Consider the following 19,492-nt stretch of genomic DNA (forward strand, 5'->3'; position numbering starts at 1 on the left):
CACAGCAATGGGCATGTGAAGTAAGTAGAAAGTGGCTTGTATTAATCGAAAGCAAAATGGTCAAGTCTAGCTAGATACTGCGTGAAAGTAAGGGACACATGAGAAAGCACGTGACAGACAACTTCGTCTGTCCTGATACTAGGCCACATTTCGTGACAGAATACGCATGCAGTCTAAGGTAGTGACGTTAAGATGAACCAACCCCTTAAACATGATCTGGTGGAGAAAACAAATTTATAGAAGAAAAAAGCAGGACCAGAACGACGATCCTCGTCAGTCACATGCGGCTGCCTCCCAAGGAACAATGACGTAATAAAAAAGTTGGGGATTGGTTGCACCACAGGGGTATCCATGCATGTTAACGTTGCCGATCAGGCAGGTGGAACACGTTTTAACGGCCGGAGCGGCGGAGACTGGCTGGGTCATAGCGACGACTGCCGCTGGAGGATCATTACGGTACCGCTAGGACCCAAGCTTCCGGGTCGGAGACATGAGGTATCTCTGACCCAGTTTACCGGGCTTGCTACGGACGCGCCCTTTGTGCACTCGTCAGCCAACTCCATAGTGTGCCTTGCTTCCATTCGCTTGTCTACCTACCTACCTAGGGAACTCAAGTAGACGGCATCACTTTCTTTAAAAAAAAAAAAAAAAAACAGGTGCGACCCAAAAATACAACCCCCCCCCCACCCGTTTCGCCCCCCTGCCACAAAAAAAAAAAAAAAAACACACCTTGTGCTCACTCCCCCCTCCCCCCCCCCCCCCCCACCCCTCCTCCTCTCCTCTCCTTCCTCCACCAACACCCCCCCCCCCCCCCCCCGCCCCGGGGGCAAAAGCAAAAAAAAAAAAAAAAAAAAAGGGAATTGGGAAGGAAGTCGGCTTCCCTCAAAAACTAAGGTAGGTCATACCTTCCTCGCCTTTGGCGACAACTTCCTTAGGTCCTTGCGCTGTCGTCCTCCTTCCACCCACCTGCCTCTGGCCTCCCTACCTTTTTTCTTTTCTCACCCTTAGTCTGCCACAGATCTCGACCTCGACACACACAACGCTTCCAAGCAGAAGCGCGACAAGAAAAAGGCCAAGGTTCTCGCAGTTTCATAAAACAACAACACTTATTCCGCTTTTCTTCTTCATTACCAAAATTCATTCTCCTCCTCGTCCACCTCTCATCATAACCAAGATGACTGGTGGCAATCCCAACAACAACGCTCCCGAGGGCGACAAGTCTACCGCGCCCAAGGGCAAGGAGACCGTCAAGGCCGAGAACGAGAGCCTCGTGCCCGTGGGTTACGCCGCCCCGGGCGCAAGACCATTCAACGCCATGGGCGATATCATCCACGCGCCCGGTAATGAGCATCTTCTCGGTACTCGGCAGGCCGAAGCTGCCAGCAATCGGGCTTCTGGAAATGACAGTGGCAATCCCTTTGCCAACCCCAGAGACCGCCAAGGCCACAACCCGCTCGGCCCCAACATACAGTTGAGCAGCGCTGGGGGCATCCGCAAAGGCGGTCCCATCCGCAAGACCATCTACACGGATATCGGTGCCACGATGAAGAATGGTCGCTTGGAAATGACAGTCCCAGAGAAGTATCAAAAGTCTTTGGAATACGAAAAGCAGGGTCTTACCGCGCAGCAGCGGATGCCAACCACCGGGGACCCCTTCCAGATCCATGTCGGCACGAACGCCACCGCCCATGGCTACACTTATGGTCGGAAGATGGAGAACCCCGAAAGTGAGTGTACCATGCTCGTATTTGACGAGCGTCCTCTTTCCCTCAAGCTCATGGGTTCGAGGAGAAAGGTCCCGCTGCGTGGTCCCTCTTACGTACGACAGCAAGCGCCCCTCGTTCCCAACAGTGGGGCCATGATCGTGGACGAGCAGCAGCCCACGATGCAGCAACAGCAGCAGCAGCCCGCGATGCAGCCACTGCAGGGCCAGCAGGGGCAGATTGATCAGCTCCAACAGCAAATGGTCCAGATGATGCAGCAGCAGCAACAGCAGTTCCAGCAGCTGCAACTCTAGCTCCAACAGACCCAACAGAAGCACACCGAGCAGCAGCAGCAGATCGAGAATCAGCTCAAGGATGAGCAAAAGAAGAACAAGATGTACGAGCTGCAGATGAATCCCGTGGTCGATCGCTGCGAGAACTGCAACAGAACCGACCACATCTTGGCGTTTTGCGCAGGCCCGCTCAAGGACCGCGGTGACTTATACGGCTGTCCCAAGTGCTCAACAACCACCCACACATATGATCAGTGTTGTCAGTCGCGAGCCCAGAGAGGTGAGGCGCCTTCTTTGGATGAGTATTTCCAGTTGCTGGTCGTGAATCGTCGAGGTTTGGCCCAAATCCGCACAAACATTGACATCTTCATTCTCGCTTTGGGTTTTGTCGACCAGAACGAGAGTTTTGCGAGGAAGCAAGCCTACCCCTTGTCGCTGAGTATGAGCAAGGCCCTGGCGCACCATAAGGCCTCACAGCTGCACTCCGACAATGCTCCGAACCTCGCCTATGGCCAGGACGGCAAATGTACATCCATCTGGGAAGACATCAGAACCCGCAACCTGCAGAACATCGCCAAGAACGTTACGTTCAATATTCCCGAGAACGTGACTCCTCACTATGCCAAGACGAGCCTTTTTGAAGAGAATTTCGTCTCCGATGACAACCTCCGCCGTGGCCTCGACATGCAGAACTCTACGAACGAGTTAGAGAGGGCGGTGATTGGAAACACCCGCAACGACCTTCACAGCGGCGAAGCCGATCGAAAGAGAATCCAGTGGGCTGTTCAACGCGTCTCCACCAAGTACATCCCGGAGTTCACCAAGATTGATTTCAAGTGGGGTACTCAGCTACTTCTCGCGTTTACGCTGTATGAGCCCGAGGGTGCTAAATATGCTGAGGGGTTCTTGAAAGCTGCCATCCGGGAGAAGCATGCGATCGATGCTGCTACGGGTGCCACAGCTTAACGGTCTACAATCAAGTCTCTTGCTAAAAGTCACCAGTCAGCGCCTGCATTCGATCCTTGAAGGCGAGTGAGGACGCTTTGTTTTGGAGACCCGCCAAGTTTTCGAATAAGCTTATATCGCTCCAGGTCATGTGATCAATTTTCGAGGGCGTCCTATTTGTGGTGGTTGTTTTGGCAAGGTCGGGAACCAGACGAGAATGGTGTTGAGAAGGCAGGTTACGATACGGCTAATGTTAGAGGTCCTAACACAATGCAACGTATCAGCTGCGACCGTCACAGCTTTTTCGAGCGTCTCTTTTGAATTTGAGGCAATGAACTTGGCGTGATGAGAAAAGCCTTTTGAAAATTCGTATGGCTGACGCGACATTGTAGGAGTCCAGGTCGCGACACCAGCGAGATCCTCCGTCATTACCGCGAGACCATATATCATCAGTTGAAGTTCTATCAAGATTCTTGCGCCGCGGATTCTGGAGGAGTTGGTGTAACGAATAGCAGGCGTATACTTCATGCCAAGAGTGTCGACCGAGTCGTATCTAGTGCATCCCTCTCTGACGGGTCCCCATGTTGTCCTCTTCGTCCCGCAGAAATCTTATCGTGGTCTTGCATCCTTTCCTTGGTGCTCGCAATTAGAGTCGTCACCCACCTTTTCGTTGATTGTCTGGCTATGATGGCAATTCGCGATCCGCATGTCGTTGTGGTTACGTGGTCTTCCTCAATCCATCACATAGTCGCAAATCTTACAGTAACCTTCCTCCCGTTGAGCGAATCCCTTTATTTTGATTTCCATGGATCCTTTGATAATATATTCCTCTCTTCTTATACGCCCTTGTTGTACCTGACCTTGAATTATGATTTGACTTTCAAAATTTGATCTTGGAGTCGGTCGGGGGCCGTGGGGATAGGATCCTCGTGACTAGCAACATCAGCTCGTCTACGACTGATGCAAAGGGTTAGAGACTTTTAGAAATGATTAGGATGAGATAGACCAGCAAGTACGGTGTTTGCATCAGTCTGCCATTGTGCCTTGAATGACGAAGTTGGAACGATTTGAATGGCAAAATTGCTGGAGATGGACGTCATGGTGAATATGACGAGAAAGGATACGGAGATGAGTGCTTGGATATAAGGACCTGCATTGATCTGTGGAAACAGGCATCCACGAGGCGGCAGGCCACTCAGCACAGCTCCTTGACACCCGGCAGAAAAAAGAAAAAGCGCACATCTTACACCGAGCACGAACAACATGAGTCGGTGCCAGAATTGTGAAGGGGGTGACACCGAGACCCTGAAAAATCATTCATAGCAATTTGGCGGACCATTTGCGAACCACTGCCCAAGGCAACCAGGAGGCTCAAAAATTGGCGGACCATTTGCGAACCACTGCCCAAGGCAACCAGGAGGCTCAAAAATTGGCGGTGGGGCCTGTTGCGTCGCATGCAGCCCATGAAGGTCGCATAGACATGAGAGAGGGGGGGGAGGGGCCAATACAGAGCGAGGAGGCTGAGAGGAGGAGGAGGGGGAGGGGGAGGAGGAGGAGGAGGAGGATGACAAAGATCTTCTGCGTGATGTATCTCTTCTGGGCCTATAAACTCTCAAGGGGCTTCCCCGCGGCGCGGGAACCAACACCTGGTGATGAAGACAATTAGAATGAAGCAGAGATTTTGCGAAGACTGAAAAACACCATCATTTAGCTTGCCAGCAGTCAGGCAACCTTTGCAAAAAAGCTCGCGCTGCGTTCCTCGCACAGCCTTTCCTCGAAGTCGCCAGCGGTTCCTTACCAACGCAGTAAAATTGGCTTCTGTTTTCCCATAAGGCTCTTCCAATGCCATCTCCGATTGCCGCGATCCCAGATCGTAATCAGAGTCTGTTCATGAGACCATCTTGGACACAGCGCGATAATCAAGTGTACACTGTGAAGTGATGTTGACGGCTGGAGCGCCTCTTCGACGTACACAAAATTTCATGACTTGCATGGCGGCATCGTAGTGACATGGTCCTGAGGAAAAAAATGCTCGCAAGACCCGTCCGAAGTCGTTAACTGATGACAGCTACAAACGCCGACCGCTGGGTCCCTTTTGCAGGCCATGACACTACGACAGGCCGCAGTAGGCGGATTGGCATACACATTTTGCCAGGTGAATGATGTTGAAGACGTTCACGTTATAGATTTCCATGTTCCATTCGGCGGCTGTGTTGCTGGCCGGATCAATTTCCATATCTCGGTTCGACAAGATGGCAGCAAGCTGTCCAGTCGTACAGATGTTCCAACTTCCGTGATGCTCCCGACATGAGACGTCCACCCCTTCGTTGACCTATGAGAATCCTTCAGGCTTTAATTCTGCGAGGCTAAACTCTCATGGAATCTGCTTGAACTAGCAAGTGTCCAAGTTTTTTTCGTGCACAATCGGATCAGGTAAACGGTGACGCATGCGCTTGACGAGACATTTGGCGTTCAATCCAGGGGGGCAGAAGTTTGACCCTGAAAGATGTTTACTGATTTCGCCACAGGTCCGCGCACCAAATTGAGCCTCATGCCGAGTAAGGCAACCACGGGTACCGCAGTCCGCATGTTCTCTTGCACCAGAAATCATGGACACACCATTTCATTCCATATTTCATATATCAGCCAGCTTCCCCCACCAAAAGCTAATGATGATAACTTTGTGGCCAGAGGCAAATTCCGGGCATCATATGCCGATTTCGCAGGTGATTGAAGAACGAATTCTGCAGCGCCTCACATTTTCCTCACTGCACCCTATTCAATTTTTATTCTCATATATTGTTGGACTTTCACTGGCCAATCGTGGCCTTTGCATCTCCCTCCTATCCGCCAATTCGATCTTTGTCTCTACGACCACCTATTACCGAGTCCTTGTTTTTTTCCGGCGGAGGAAAACCCCCAACCGTCAGCATTATCCGAGTATCACAATGAGTCAAGGAGAATTTATGCCTCGAATGATTGACTTCGCAATGGCTACGGTAGAGGAATCGCCGTTGATGGCCGCTGCCAACTGCGAGTTCTTCCAATGCGTGACACTTGGCTGCACCTCTAAGCCCTTTCCAACAAAAGCCAACCTAAGCCGGCATGTGAGAGCTGTGCACGGTCCACTAGTCAAAATGCGTTGCGGAAAGCCTCTGCGCAGTCATTCTTGCAACATTAGACGGCACGAGCAAAGATGTCTTGCGTGTCTCCGAGTGCCTGACGCTGATGCGGGGAAATTTCAGATGACTAAGCCCCGTCGTTCCAAACGTCTTAGTCAGGTTCAGAATGTGCGACAAGTCACCACAGCCACCACAGCCAACAGAATCCCAGCCCAGAACGAGCAATCGGGTTGTGTCACCCCTAACGACCTCTACCATCAAGCTACTGATAACGGCACGCGAGATACTTCCTACGATAACAACATCTCCACACCATTCCTAGACCCGATGCTGGACACGATTTACGCGTATCCAGGCGAATTGTGAGTATTCCTGAGCATTTCCAGCGATGATGTTGTTTTAACGGGGTAATAGTCCAGGCGATGATTTGGATGATTTCACCTCGGATGGTCCAATCACTTGGGACGAAGTATCCGTGGGTCCCATTGCTAACCGACGCTGGTACCGAAGCGCCAATCGTTAATGCGGTGCAGATCTCCCCACAGCATCCCGGCGCTACAAGTCTCCACTAGCATGAATCATCTAGGTTGCCTTGTCCATCAAAGCAACCATTTTTTGACGACACAGATTGAACGTCAGTGTTATTAGGAGGGTCTTTGTATTACATCGGTGAATGGCTCCATTGGGAATGGCTGGCGGCCGCCTGGATCCAAGCCACGTGGAGGATGTGGGTGTGAATAAGCGACGTAAGGCGACCAACGCATTCGGATATATAATTATGTGCTGCAGCCGCTCGCCTGGATTAAACGACAACCCGCATTCTGTACATTACGATACCCCACAAAGAAAACGCATTCTTTACTCTTGCGACGTACCGATGACCAGAAAGAAATTGCGGCTTCATCTGATCAAGTCTTCGAGCCTGCAGCGATGCCTCAAGCAGTCTGCCACTCAGTCTATCTCCCAAATCAAAACTGTGATGCTTTAGGTTGACGATGATTGATGCGACAGGTATCCACTTACGATTTGCAACGACCGAGACCTCGGATTCCAGAGTCAATAGCTTTAGACTATGATCTTCGGAACGAACAGACCTGTTTATTAGGTATCTTCGAATACTGCCGAAGGGAACAGCCGAACTCGAGCTGAAAGGCGCCACTGATGATGCAATAGCCTAGTACTCTTGAAGCGGGTGGCAGTACGGGCATTCTCGCTCTCATCTTTCAGGATGAATATGAGAGCGTTGACCAATCTTCTGGGCACTCACAATTGACGGCATCGTTGCGGATATAGCACGGAAGCCGCTCTATCGGATTCGCAACGTCTACACGGACATGGTCTCGAAGCCGATGCAATTAGGCGCACCGAATTTATATGGGCATTGCGAGCGAGGTGCGGGGCGCTCAGTGCCTGGTGACATTGATCGATCTCTCTTTTATCTCTCTGGTCTTTTTCATACTTCGAGGTCTCCGCGCGGTCTCTGCACTGTGGAAGTGCAGCATCTTGTGAATGCGGCCGAGACGTATCATCGCTGGAATTTGTTTCCTTGTCGGCTCAACGCCTGGCTTTAGCAGCTGGGCCTCTCGGTCTTCGAAGTGAGACCGTGAGAATTGCTCTGCGGCTAAGGCCGCTATGGTCAAGTCTCCGACCTCGGAATGGTAGCAGACCGATTCGATCTGACATACTATCAGCTCCCTGTTGAGCCGGGTAGCAAGTGTCTCAATGACCAAGAACTTTTTCGATGCCAAGGAACGAAGCTCCAAATTCTCAGTCAAGTGTCGCACTCGGTCATCCATCTTGAACAGCAACTACTCCATAGTCTTGGTAGCTCTTTTTTTCTCTGTATCTATAATGAAAGCGGTTAGTAAAGCTGTCGCTTCATTGGATGCCTCGAGACCAAGGGCGGCAGCCGTTTTTCGACCTGACATGGCGAATGTGACACATATCTCGAGCAGACAGGTGTTGTCCCAGAAAATAGTGATCGACACACGCTGGCGTATCTCGTGCATAAAACCGGAAGACCATCTCAATGAATGGCGTGAATGTGTAGTTGTGTTATCGTGGTAGCGCAAGCCATTGGCATCCGTGAACAGCTCATTCGGACACGTGTGAAGAGTGCCGGGAGTTTACGAGCCACATAAAATTTATGTATTCTTAACACACTAATTGGGAGTACCTCTATCAGGTGGCAGTTTACGCGTATCCCGGGTCCCAATGACGCGGTAGAAGATCCATTTGATGGCTCGAGGATTCATTCGAGGATTTTTTTGTACCAACACACGAGATTCAGATGAGTAGGCACCCGGAATATTGTTCCTATTGCTGCCGCTTAGATTCGTGTGATAGAGACGCTTTCCACAGTAATTATCTCCGTTGTATCAGTCGAGCACATACAGCTGTACTGGACCGATGGTGCTGATGTTCTGCCTACGGCCTATCTACTACCATTCCTCGACACAGGAGCAGAGGAGCACAGTTATCACATCCTCCGATGTCATAGCCGAGCTCTAGTACGCTTCCGACGAATGAGATAAAAGTCTCGCAGTGAGCATCGGTCCGAAGCCCAAGGCCAGAGTCCTGAATTAGCTGATACTCCTTGTTACATCCAAATCACTCGACAACACGTATGCAGCCGAAGCCGAAACGGAAACACCCACCTGGAAGTAAAAAGGCAGACACCGCAGTCAAGACGGCCTCAGAAGCGGTAAAGTTGGTGGTATTCATCATATGTCACTCTAGTTACTCGAGGGTTCAGCGAGGTCCCGGTGATAGAGACTAGAACTGGAATTTGGATGGGTTCAACACTCAAGTTGTTGTCAACGATACATAGTTCATACAGGGAGCACTTTGAAGTAGTCGTCGACAGCTCTGTGTCCTCTCGCTTCTGCAACGGTAGATAAGATAGGGAATGATGATTACTGTAGGACCGACAGATGAGTCCGAGTGAGTGACGATAGTGGCAGCATGCGATGTCACATAGGGTGTGCCATTCCATCCCCTCGGTGGTCCTGAGCTCTGACAGGGTTTATCCAACAAAGGGGGTCTCCCCAAATGAGCAATGTTGCCCTCACCCATTCTGCCGCCACATATTGATCCCAAAGACCAAAATTTCCTCCTGTTTCGCCGCTGCTTTCCTACAGGAGATCATCACCCGCGAGAAACCCAAACACGTTGGGGCGCTACCCGATCGCTACGGCAATAGCGTTGAGCCCGCCCGTAGTAATCAGATGCGTCGCAGTCGCATCCATCCCCCCCTGTTATACCGGGTGGACCACGCATGATACAGAATAAACCATGGTCTAGAAGATGCGTAGAGGGTTGAACCTGGGCACTATTACCTCTGCTTGACCTCCTATCTTGGTCATGGCCGCTGTTGAAGGGGCTCTTGGGGGGCTACCGCTGGCATGCAGAGGCAGTACGTTAACCATCCCTTCACCCCGCCGAAGTGGAGGTCTGATGGACGCATTTTCGAAGAAATTGTAGCTTCCTACCCTCGAGACGCTGTCGAGTCCATCATTTCTACTATTATATGTGGCTAAGGTATGTCGACGTGCTGGGAATATCAGGAGAAGGTACCTTGGGCAGTATCTTCAGCAGAGTAGTCGGCGTGAGAGACATGCTCCACATGCGAAATAGTTCCGTCAGATCCCACAGATCCGCATTCTCTAATTCACCTTTTGTACCTGAAACCACCACCTTAGACAGAAACATCCAACCACGTAAAGCTGTACTGTAAAACGCAGTGTGATGCATTCTTCCATGTCCACACGTTTCTTTGCGTCTGCCGGCTGCCTCCAAACAGTCTAGTCAGCCTCCTGACCGTCACCCGAAAGTGATGTGCAGTCCCCAACCAACTAGACATAACTCCCGATTTGGCGATGCCTTCCCCACAGTAAACCGCATGTGTTCTGGTGACAACGGCAGCGTGCGCGATATAAATGGGATGAGGTTCAATTAAGCTCGCTTCATTCGCCGCAGACACTTAGTCGTTCATAAGGGTGAGGGGCCCCGTTCGGTAGCGATGCCACCGGATCCGGGTCGTTCGGATGGTGTGTCAATAGCTGCCCACGAGCTAACTAAGCCTGATCCTAGACAAGGAAGCCCCACACTAAAAGGTGCTGAGACCGTCACATCTTTGGTTGGTTTACAGAGTAAAGAAGAAGAAGAGGCCCAGGTAAGCGTTGAGTTTCCACTTTATGAACACCCCCCGACTGATCGGATCAGCTGCCTCGCCGTTGGTGACGGATGAGGGAGTCCGTTTGCCAGGGTTGGGACGGAGAACACCTACTCCGTATCCTTGGAGGATTTGGAAGCCGTTTGGCGGTTTTTCTTTCTCTGCCGTGAGGTCAACCCACCTGTGAACGACGACAACTATCCTGAACGACGGATTTACGGTCATTTCCATCCCAGCTACCGCACACATGACAACCTGGAAGGCCAAGGAGCAGAGAGTCCACATTTGCGCTGCGGCACCGTTGCCTAGAAAGCAATGGAATGAGCTCGCATTCGCGGCCGCACCCATGTTAGCTGCAGGATGACTTCCCTCCCACAAATCAATTTTCAGAAAATCAAAAAGGCAGGGGCCTCTCCATGCCGCGTCGCCTCCGAGCCAATCGAAATGAGTGAGGGAGCCGATCCTGCGACGCAGGAACTGCAATTCGGGCTCGACAGCGGGCACCGCATCAGGAATCACTACCTGCCGCATGCCAGTATCGCAGGAGACCACCAAATGCGAGTTGACAAAGGTTGAATGGTGCCGCGCATCCGGCGAACTATGGCACGGCGTATGGTTGAGAACCCCCCCGGCTCCTATCATAGTACCTATCCAACAACCTGATAGGACTGGGCGATTCTGCTCATCCTGTGGCAATGCCCTCGCGAGCACGAAGCTTTCCGATAGATTCCAGACCATTCTTTGCGAGTTCACATCTCCTGTTTCGATCCCATCATGATCTGGCGGTTCTGGCTTCTTTTCAATTACGCTCTTGTTCACGTCAAGCCGTGTTTACAAGTATGACCTCTTCGTGCGAACATGATTCACCAACACCTACGAACGCAGAGATCTTGGAAGCGCAGGGGTCCCGGCAGACAACCACGCCCACACGACATAGTAGTGTCTGCAATTTCCGCTTTGAGCAGGGAAAGAATCGTTAGGAGGACGATGTGGGACAGTGTAGGATAAAAAAGAAAACTGAATCCTTAGTCGCAGCATGGTGACTTCGCGCGATGCTGGCCGGGGCGATGCTGGCCGGGGACCTTGTCATTGCGTATTCGAACAACGACTCTCCACAGCAACCAGATCCCACTTTGAATTCAGACTAGGTCTGAGCTCGGTCTTCTTGCGGGCGTAGAAAACTATGTATATAAATGAGCAGACCCCTTCGTCTGAAGTTAGTTGAAATTCTTTCATTGACGCTCAGCATCCTCACACTGCCCATATCGGTCCGCTCTGAAGTACTCTTTTACTCCTCCACGTCTACCAACTGCTTTCTAAGCCAAAAATGACTCTCCAGAGCCCCAAAGACTGCCCCAAGGACAAATGCGACTGGCAGCCCAGCGCAGGCTGCGACCTTTTTCGGCATATCAACGACAATCACGGACGGGCAGTGCGGATGCCATGCGGAAGATACACAATTTGCACCTATCATCACTTTCGAAAGCACAAAGACTCCTGTGACGACTGCAAAAATGGAAGAACGGCTGAGGAGAACCCTATGCCTTCCGTCGAAAGCGATGATAGTGCCGATGCCGAGGGCACTCCCGAACGCACTCCCGAACGCACTCCCGAACGCACTCCCGAAGGCGACCTTCGAGCCCGATCCGTCCATCACGGCGGGATCGTTCTTCATGGTCCAAACTATGGCAACATCTATCAGAATTTCGAATGCAGTTCGTCGGCCTGCTCCCGCAGCCCCTCGAACTAAGTCATTCTTGGTTCTGACAACAATGTCGAGCACGGCGCTGCTGGAAGCAGATTCACTGGCAAAAACGTACGATATTAGAGGATTGGCTTTTCATGGGATTTTGGTCAAAAATGGGGTGGAAAAGTAAGTCTTCAAATTGGTTAGGAGGATAGGGAAACGGAGCTCGGGTTGTAATGGCAGCGATGGAGTTCTTGGGATCGGATTCCCAGTTTGCTCTTCTTTACTGTGTAGGTATGGAGGATTTATCGTAGATTAGAATAGAAGTTTTCAAAACGCCACCTTCCGCAGGGCTAGTGTCACTGCCCATTTCTCCAGCAACTGGAATCTCCTTCCTGTGCCCAGATGACAAGTCTAACCCTCCTGACCTACCTTATCCCTGGTCAGTACATCGATTGAGGAGATGACGAGCAAGCTTGGCAGCACGTCAATACTCTAGATAATATGATATTCAATCCCTTTTTTCCCCCCTTTTGAGACAAGATTGGGATAGCTGACTTAGCTTTGAGATTCTGTGTGGGAAGATAGGGTAACGTGGCTATCGAGTCTGCATGTGGTGGACGAGAAGAGAACGCGCGAGACAGGGCAGAAGACTCGCCAAAATCTGCAAGATTTGAAACCAAAAACATGACAACGTCCATGCGTTGAGCCATTCCTACAGGTCAATATTGCAAAGTCTTCTTGCCCAGGCCTAGGTTGGCCTTCGGGTAGCTGACCCGGTCTGGCCCCGAGGGGGAAACCGACCCACCCTCCACAAGGATTAGGGGAGGCACTCATCTTATTAATTGCATGAAATGAATACTCTCGAGACTAGTAGCGGTTGCATTTTGTCGCCTTGTTCAAATGCTGGGGTGAGCAAGAGTTTTCCGCCTCTTATGGGGTAGTACCAGATGGGTCTGCCCGGCCATGACTGACGGTTCCGTCGTCTGTTGCCAGAGTCACCACACGAATTAGATACACAAACATGACAGAATCTCCATATAAAATGGAGATTCGTATGGTTACTACTGACCCTGGAGGTGCGGTCACTACCATGGGGTTTCGCGTACACACTGACGTTCGCATTGCTTCTGCCACTATCACCTCGAATCTTGAGCGAGGATATGATGGGTGGGGCTTCATGAGTTTTGAGTAAAAGAAGCAAAGAGAAGATTTAATTTCTCAGTGAAGAGGCCGACTCTTCGACTCTTACTCAGGAGGCCGGGTGCCAACGAAGGATAAGGGGACCCGCTGGAGACTATGGACGTGAACGCGGTCGGGAAATAGATCAAGTATTTGGACACAGTTGTTCAGGTAAGTGAAAGCCTTCGGCATCACATTATGCAAATTAAAGGGGGAATTCGAGGTGTTCTATGCCTGTCCCGCTCCTCCTTCGCGTGAGTTACGTTGACAACCGCCACTGGGAACTGAAGTGCAGAAAGCCGAAACCCCCCCTTTCTTCATTTGGCCCCCGTGGTCAACCTCTGGAGCATCACACCGTCGTTTAGAACCCAATGGAAAACAAAAGAAATGGAAATCTGGGGGGAAAGCTAGTCCGCCTCATCCAACCGCTTGATGCATGGCTGCCGTGTCCGGCACACCTTGCGAGGACCTCCCATTCCGACCTGGTCAACAACGGGGAGCGCGGGACCAATGTCCCGGCCGCAAAGTGACTTGGACGTGCAATTCTGATCCCTTTACCAGATTACCTGTTATCTTGGATGTAAAGGTCAGCAGTATATCCTTCGCGAACGGGTTTGGCAGAGATGAATTATCGGTGCAGTTGCGCTGCTCTCGACGTAGCGCAAGCGTGCGGCCCAGCGTCCTGAACATGACCACACAGCGGGTCAGATCCCAAAATCATGTCATCAAATTTCATGTTAAAATCGAAGCTGAATAAATACCAGTAGACTTGGAAACTCTCATGGGGGGAGGGGTTCCTCGTAGCCATGGTGGCAGCGCACTAGTGCCGTTGGAGGTTACCCGTCTCGTCCGCGTCAAGCTGGAATAATTAAGCGCTGTCAATCTCTTAATGAGGAAATAGGCAGGTGTTTTCATTGGGAGTTTTCGGGTCATGACTCCTTCTGCGTTCAAAGAAACGGTCTCCCTTATGCGGCCGGTTGCCCGTTGGTTGGTTCGAGGTTACATTTAGAAACCCGCGACACGAACCACGCCGGCAAAGTATGGCACAGCCCAATTAATCTGCCTTACTAGGTTTCTCGCGAGATCAGATCTTGTTGAATGTAGGCTGACGTACGACTGGCTGCCTGGTTGCCTCATATCGTCTTGACACGGCCGGGTTGAAAATTTCTCCTAGTAGAACACAGTCGCCCTAGGGTGTTGTTTTCAACGCTTCCTTCATGACATTATCTAGGTTCCCACAGTATTCTCAGCAAAACGAAACATTTACATCGGTCAATTTTCTCTCCTGTGTCTCCTAATATTCTGAATTTGTCATGATTCTAGTGCTTCAAGTATCAGTCCAGGACCGTGGCAGGCCCCTGAAGCCTACTTTGGCTCAAGCGAATGCACAGTACAGACGTATGGTTTCTCGCGAAATGTCCCGTGTGATCATTGCCAGACCGGTGCTGACGTATTCTATCATGATAACTAGGTCAATGAACACTCGTTTGCCATGATTTCTCCATCGACGAAGACCAATACCGACGATCGACTTCCCAAGGACACGCGTCAACTGAGGAAGCAAAGACTTCAACAACAATCCTAGATACCCTGTGGAAGGCATCTTGGTACTACAAGTGCCACGGGAAACCGACATCAGGTAGGGGGCGAGACTTTTCCATTTTTGACTCCGACTTTGCTCTAACATCATGTGTATGTGAAACAGCCTCCCAGAACCCGAAAACATTTCTGATTGCAATGTCATGTAATCGAACCAAGTCCTCGAGCAATAATCATACACTACCTCACTGTCCATAAGTAATACTTTGTTCTCTCCGCGTCTTCTTTGTGGGGTTTCCAGTCCGCCCCAATGATGACGAACGAGCTCTCTTCATCTCTCTGACGGATGAAACAGATGTCAGTCCAGTTTCCTCCAGCATCATAGTAGCAAAACTCTGCTCTTCCGTCCAGGACACGAATCGTATTGGGTTCTCCTGAGCCCACTCCTTGATCTTTCCTTCCCAAGCACGAAAACACGCCACGCGCTGGTCGGCCTGGGTGAGAGACTCAAAGTTGACGTGTGTTTTGTCACACCAGTCCACCAGTATCTCGTACCGCTTCTCGGCAACGAGGCTCTTCTCGGCCTCAAGCCACGCGGCGATACGCAACTCTACATACTCAGAGTCGCTCTTGTAGGGCGCCAACGCCAGCTGGGCGTTGCACTCGTCGACCAGGGACTTTTCGAGACTCAGCCGCTGCATCTCCTCGCTGAGGGAAAGTGTGGCGTTCTTGAAGAACGACGAGACGTCAATGTCGGCGAGGGCTTCGCTCAGAGGTGTGCTCTTGCGAGTCAAAAACACCTCGCGGGCCCAGCTGACGACAGTCTTGTAGACCACGCCCAGCAAAAGTCTACTCCATGCTGTATCCTCGGTATTTTCCTGAGGGCTGACGACAATCGCATTGATCACGTTGCCCTCTGGGCACTCTCGATCGGCAATATCGATACGCACGCAGGATGGAAGCCACTTTATCTGGTTGGCGTCGTCCGCACACACGTGTTGCTCAAAGTCGAGGTACTTGGGCACGCCGATTTCAAAGGGTCGTCCCTCGGTACACGGCTCGTCAGGAAAGACCTCGTCCCATATGTCCTGTCGGAGCTCAATCGTAGCAATGTTCGGTTGGGTCCGCTGAAGACTGGGCTGCTCGGGTATCGCCTCGAGCCCGCGCTCCATTCGTTCAGAGGCGGACAGCGTCGCTAGCGCGGCGAAGTCCGCCTTGAACTTTGGGAACCAAACGGCCACGTCGGAGGGGTCCCGGGGCTTCGAGGCAGGGACGCTGTGTCTCCAAGGGAAGCTCTCTTGCTTGGTCGGCTCGACTGCCTGACGGTTAGTGAAAAAGAAAGCCGAGATGAAGTGTCGCTATCTTACCCTTCTCCATGGCCTTGCGCCAGACCGCAAAGTCCACAACCCAGTTGTACCAGTATTCAGAGACCCCGTCCTCGTCGATCTTTCCCATAAGCAAATCCTCCTTGAAAATCTGACGCGACCTCTCTAGGATTTTGGAGAACAGGGACTCATCTTAAATGAGGCCGGCAAACTTGGCACTGATGTACTCGGCGCGCTCCCGTGTGTTTGGAAACTCCTGCGCGAGGATGCTTGATTGCGACATTGTGTCTCAACGTGTAAGTTAGGGGATCGAAACGTAATATTTGCGTATTTCTTGATGGGGATGAAAAGGTATGAAGATTTCTCGAGTTTTTTCCCTTTTGCAAGCTAAGGTAGGCATGTAAGAGAAGGTCAAATTGGAGGAACGAGAAAGTGTTGACCGCAGAGTGCAGCGAGGACAGAGGAGCCAAGGAGGGTCGCACCTTCCCAACCCGCCAGACAGGCACCATTGGTTGCTGCATCATCTCCCAGGGAAACTGGACCCCATTCAGACGAGGCCAGGCAACCTTGGACGTGACTATCTTATGGTTCCTTCTCGTTTCCGATCGTAGCAAAGGAATGGCTTCCGCCTTGAGCTGTCTCGCATAAACCTGACCTTCTGGCCCGCACATGACTTGACCTGACCATTAACTCAGTCGTAAGGGCATCACGGTGCCAAGACCGGGAGCATCACGATGCTGCCGTCGTCATAATATCATCCTCGGAGGCCGGAAGACAGCATTTACTACGAAGTGGCTACCGTGGTGAAGATATCGGCTTTAGCACCATCGCTTTGAAGAGGTGATGGGCGTATCATTATATGTGTTGCAAGGAAGAATGTTTGTATGGCTACGAAGGGAACGAAGGAGATATTTCTGCTGAGAAGGAAAAGGAGGATCAACCAGAGGCCAGATCTCTCGTCTGTAATACCCCTGAACTGTTGACCCACACGCGATCTTTTGCTTCGAAAGACCCAGTACATCACAAACGCAAGGGCAAACCCGCACGTTATTGGAAAGCACATACGTGTATTGAAGCTATTTGCCTATTTCACATTCGCAATCAATCTCTGGGTTCCGGCCAAACATTGGGGTACTTTGATCGGAGGTCGTGTAGTGACCTGTCTCCCACGGCCTCCCATAGAGCCTTTGCCGAAATGATTGTCGAACACTCGGCTGAAACAAAATCTGTGTCGCCTTCGACATGATTCCACTGTAGATGCCGGTAGAGGATGAAGAAGCCGTCGTCTGGGATTCTGCCGGCCGCGCGGAGCTTGTGGAACAAATCCAGGTTGCAATAATGGTCCGTTGTCACCAAGTGATTACTAACAAGGGTGACGGCATCCCGACAGTCAGTGCCCACCTTGCTGTAAAGAAGGTTCGGTATCCAGCTCTGTGCAATAAACACTTCGACTTGTTGGATTCCGGAAAGATCGAGCACCGGCAGGCCGTCTCCCAGCCCGATCGGCGCCATGCGCAAGTGCGCTTCGACCTGCTGAACCACGACCCAGACTCTTCCGGCTACTGCCGCATTCATTTCAAGGTACTCATCTATGAGGTAATCCGCTTGAGCTGTGACAGTGAGGCTGGCATGTCGGGCCGACGTGAAGTTCAACGTCTTTATCCGACACATCTCCCATAGCCCAAGCACCGTCCACAACGCCCCCTGGTCGAAGAGGACACTCGAGACTCCGGGCAATGCCTTGCTCATCTGTTGACGGAGGCTATCGGAAAACATTTTGGTGCCGTCGTGCTGTACCATATTCGCTGTGCTCTCGGTCTCCCGATAAAAGCCAAGGGATGAGATGACTGCCAGACGAATGGCGACCCTAGCCACGTGCTTGTCAATTTTCTTCGCCTTGAAAGCATGACAGACGTTGGCGAGCATGGCGGCGGCATTAAATGTCACCCCGTCCGGGACGACTGAGCCACCGCGCAGGAAGTGTTGGATGTCTCCGGACCAGCCTTCTTTCAACCTGTAGCCTTGTTCGACACCCCCCTCGATAATCTGCATCCATTTGAGCTGCGTCGCCATTCCGACCATCGCCACCTTGTCAGCGACTGGCCAAGTCTCTACTGGCTTGTCTGAAACGTCTGGCCATTGGTACGCGCAGTTGTACAGCCACTCGAAACCGTGTTCGTTCTCTGTTGCGGGAAGGGGGTCCCAAGGTCTGGTATCGAGCGCCTCGTCCAAATCGAAACGGTGATGAAGCTGGACATCCCCTGGGGTGGTGCTCTTGTGTGCGAATGCCACCTGATTGTATAGTTCCCGCCGTGAGAGTGGGTGGTTCCGCTCCATTGGCTCGCCCATGATGGGATCAAACACGACTGTCGGTAGAGAATCGGCCATGAGGATGTGTTTGAGACCCGGCAACCTGACGCTGCCATCTGTTAGATGAGACGACCAACCGACAAAGAGGAGCGCGTTCCGCTTGGACTGGCCGAAGCTCAGATCCCGGAACTCCCCTATGCTCGCAGTATCTTGTAGCTCATGCACGGCCCAACGGAGGCTTGCGGCGTGTTCAATGGCAACTTGGATGTCCACTTGGGGGGCAAAGCAGATAATCGTCGTCGAGCCCCCCTCGTTGGAAGTTCCGCTTTCCTGTACCTGAGTGATCAGTTGGACCAAGTACCTATTCCAGGAATCCAATCCCGAACAGTCGACTTTGCGAATTACAAGACCCTTCTCGATTGCAATCGAAGAATCGCAGTCCATGCCCATTTCTGTCGACTCCACTGGCATTCTACCAAGAGGGTGGTGTCTCGGGATCTCGAAGGAGGCGATGACGACAAGGTTGAAACCCCAGTCGTTCTTTCTTGCGATCTGGCGTGAAATCAAGTCGCAAATGCGAGCTTGTCCAAAGTCGGAGGCGATGATCCGTTGGCCGTTGAACTTGATAATCAACGAAGCACCGAGCGATATCCACTCCAGAAGTTGCGCCATTTGATTTGGGTCCTGATGGAGGGAGTCCCACGTCATTACTGCCGCCCCAGTTATGCGCTTGAAAAGGTCGCCGAGGAAGATGAATTCCAACTCGGACTGCATAATAAAGATTGGCATGATGCCCAACTTCAGGGACTCCTCGGCAGCTTCGAAAGCAATGACCGCAGTCTTGCCGGAAACAGAGGGGCCAGTGTATTTGATGTAAGAAAAGCCGGCCCGTTTTTGGATGATGTTGGCAATTTTCTTAGCCTCTGCCTTGGGCGCTCGACTGGGGGTTTGCGGTTCCATGATATGGAATGATGGAGGACTTGATTCTTCTTGGTCCGTTGACTGAGGTAGTTGAATGCTCTCTGTTGACGTGGCGGGGATTCAGCAGCGTTTGGGGAGCAGTTTTTTTTTTTTCAGGAGATGAGGGATGAGCATTGATGAATAGGCCTCTTTATTTTTTCCCCGAGGAGAAGTTGCAACCGGTTGAAATATTCAAGAGAGGAGGAAGGCAGGAGACGGTGGGTCTCGCACGCCGCTCCTGCCCTCGCAAAC

General features: G+C 51.6%; 5 protein-coding genes across 5 annotated transcripts; 3 read left to right on the top strand and 2 right to left on the bottom strand.

The window, feature by feature from the left end:
* Nucleotides 1-1,174: 1,174 nt before the first annotated feature.
* Nucleotides 1,175-2,962, top strand: CORC01_09236 (uncharacterized protein; the record flags this gene model as incomplete). The annotated part of the gene is made up of 2 exons (XM_022620865.1): nt 1,175-1,727; nt 2,181-2,962. 2 exons carry the CDS (start codon nt 1,175-1,177, stop codon nt 2,960-2,962), a joined length of 1,335 nt encoding a protein of 444 aa, XP_022472665.1.
* A 2,969-nt stretch (nt 2,963-5,931) lies between these two features.
* CORC01_09237 (uncharacterized protein) lies at nt 5,932-6,586 on the top strand (the record flags this gene model as incomplete). Its single annotated transcript, XM_022620866.1, has 3 exons — nt 5,932-6,048; nt 6,187-6,425; nt 6,478-6,586. The coding sequence occupies 3 exons, from the start codon at nt 5,932-5,934 to the stop codon at nt 6,584-6,586; spliced, it is 465 nt and encodes a 154-aa protein (XP_022472666.1).
* Nucleotides 6,587-11,564: 4,978 nt separating this feature from the next.
* Nucleotides 11,565-11,987, top strand: CORC01_09238 (uncharacterized protein; the record flags this gene model as incomplete). The annotated part of the gene is made up of 1 exon (XM_022620867.1): nt 11,565-11,987. The coding sequence occupies one exon, from the start codon at nt 11,565-11,567 to the stop codon at nt 11,985-11,987; it is 423 nt and encodes a 140-aa protein (XP_022472667.1).
* A 2,903-nt stretch (nt 11,988-14,890) lies between these two features.
* On the bottom strand, nt 14,891-16,253 carry CORC01_09239 (uncharacterized protein; the record flags this gene model as incomplete). The annotated part of the gene is made up of 3 exons (XM_022620868.1): nt 14,891-15,960; nt 16,013-16,135; nt 16,190-16,253. The coding sequence occupies 3 exons, from the start codon at nt 16,251-16,253 to the stop codon at nt 14,891-14,893; spliced, it is 1,257 nt and encodes a 418-aa protein (XP_022472668.1).
* An 818-nt stretch (nt 16,254-17,071) lies between these two features.
* On the bottom strand, nt 17,072-19,240 carry CORC01_09240 (uncharacterized protein; the record flags this gene model as incomplete). Its single annotated transcript, XM_022620869.1, has 1 exon — nt 17,072-19,240. The coding sequence occupies one exon, from the start codon at nt 19,238-19,240 to the stop codon at nt 17,072-17,074; it is 2,169 nt and encodes a 722-aa protein (XP_022472669.1).
* Between the last annotated feature and the right edge of the window lie 252 nt (nt 19,241-19,492).

Source organism: Colletotrichum orchidophilum (genome assembly GCF_001831195.1).
Source record: "Colletotrichum orchidophilum strain IMI 309357 chromosome Unknown Scaffold_82.1, whole genome shotgun sequence".
NCBI classification, from domain to species: Eukaryota; Fungi; Ascomycota; class Sordariomycetes; order Glomerellales; family Glomerellaceae; genus Colletotrichum; species Colletotrichum orchidophilum.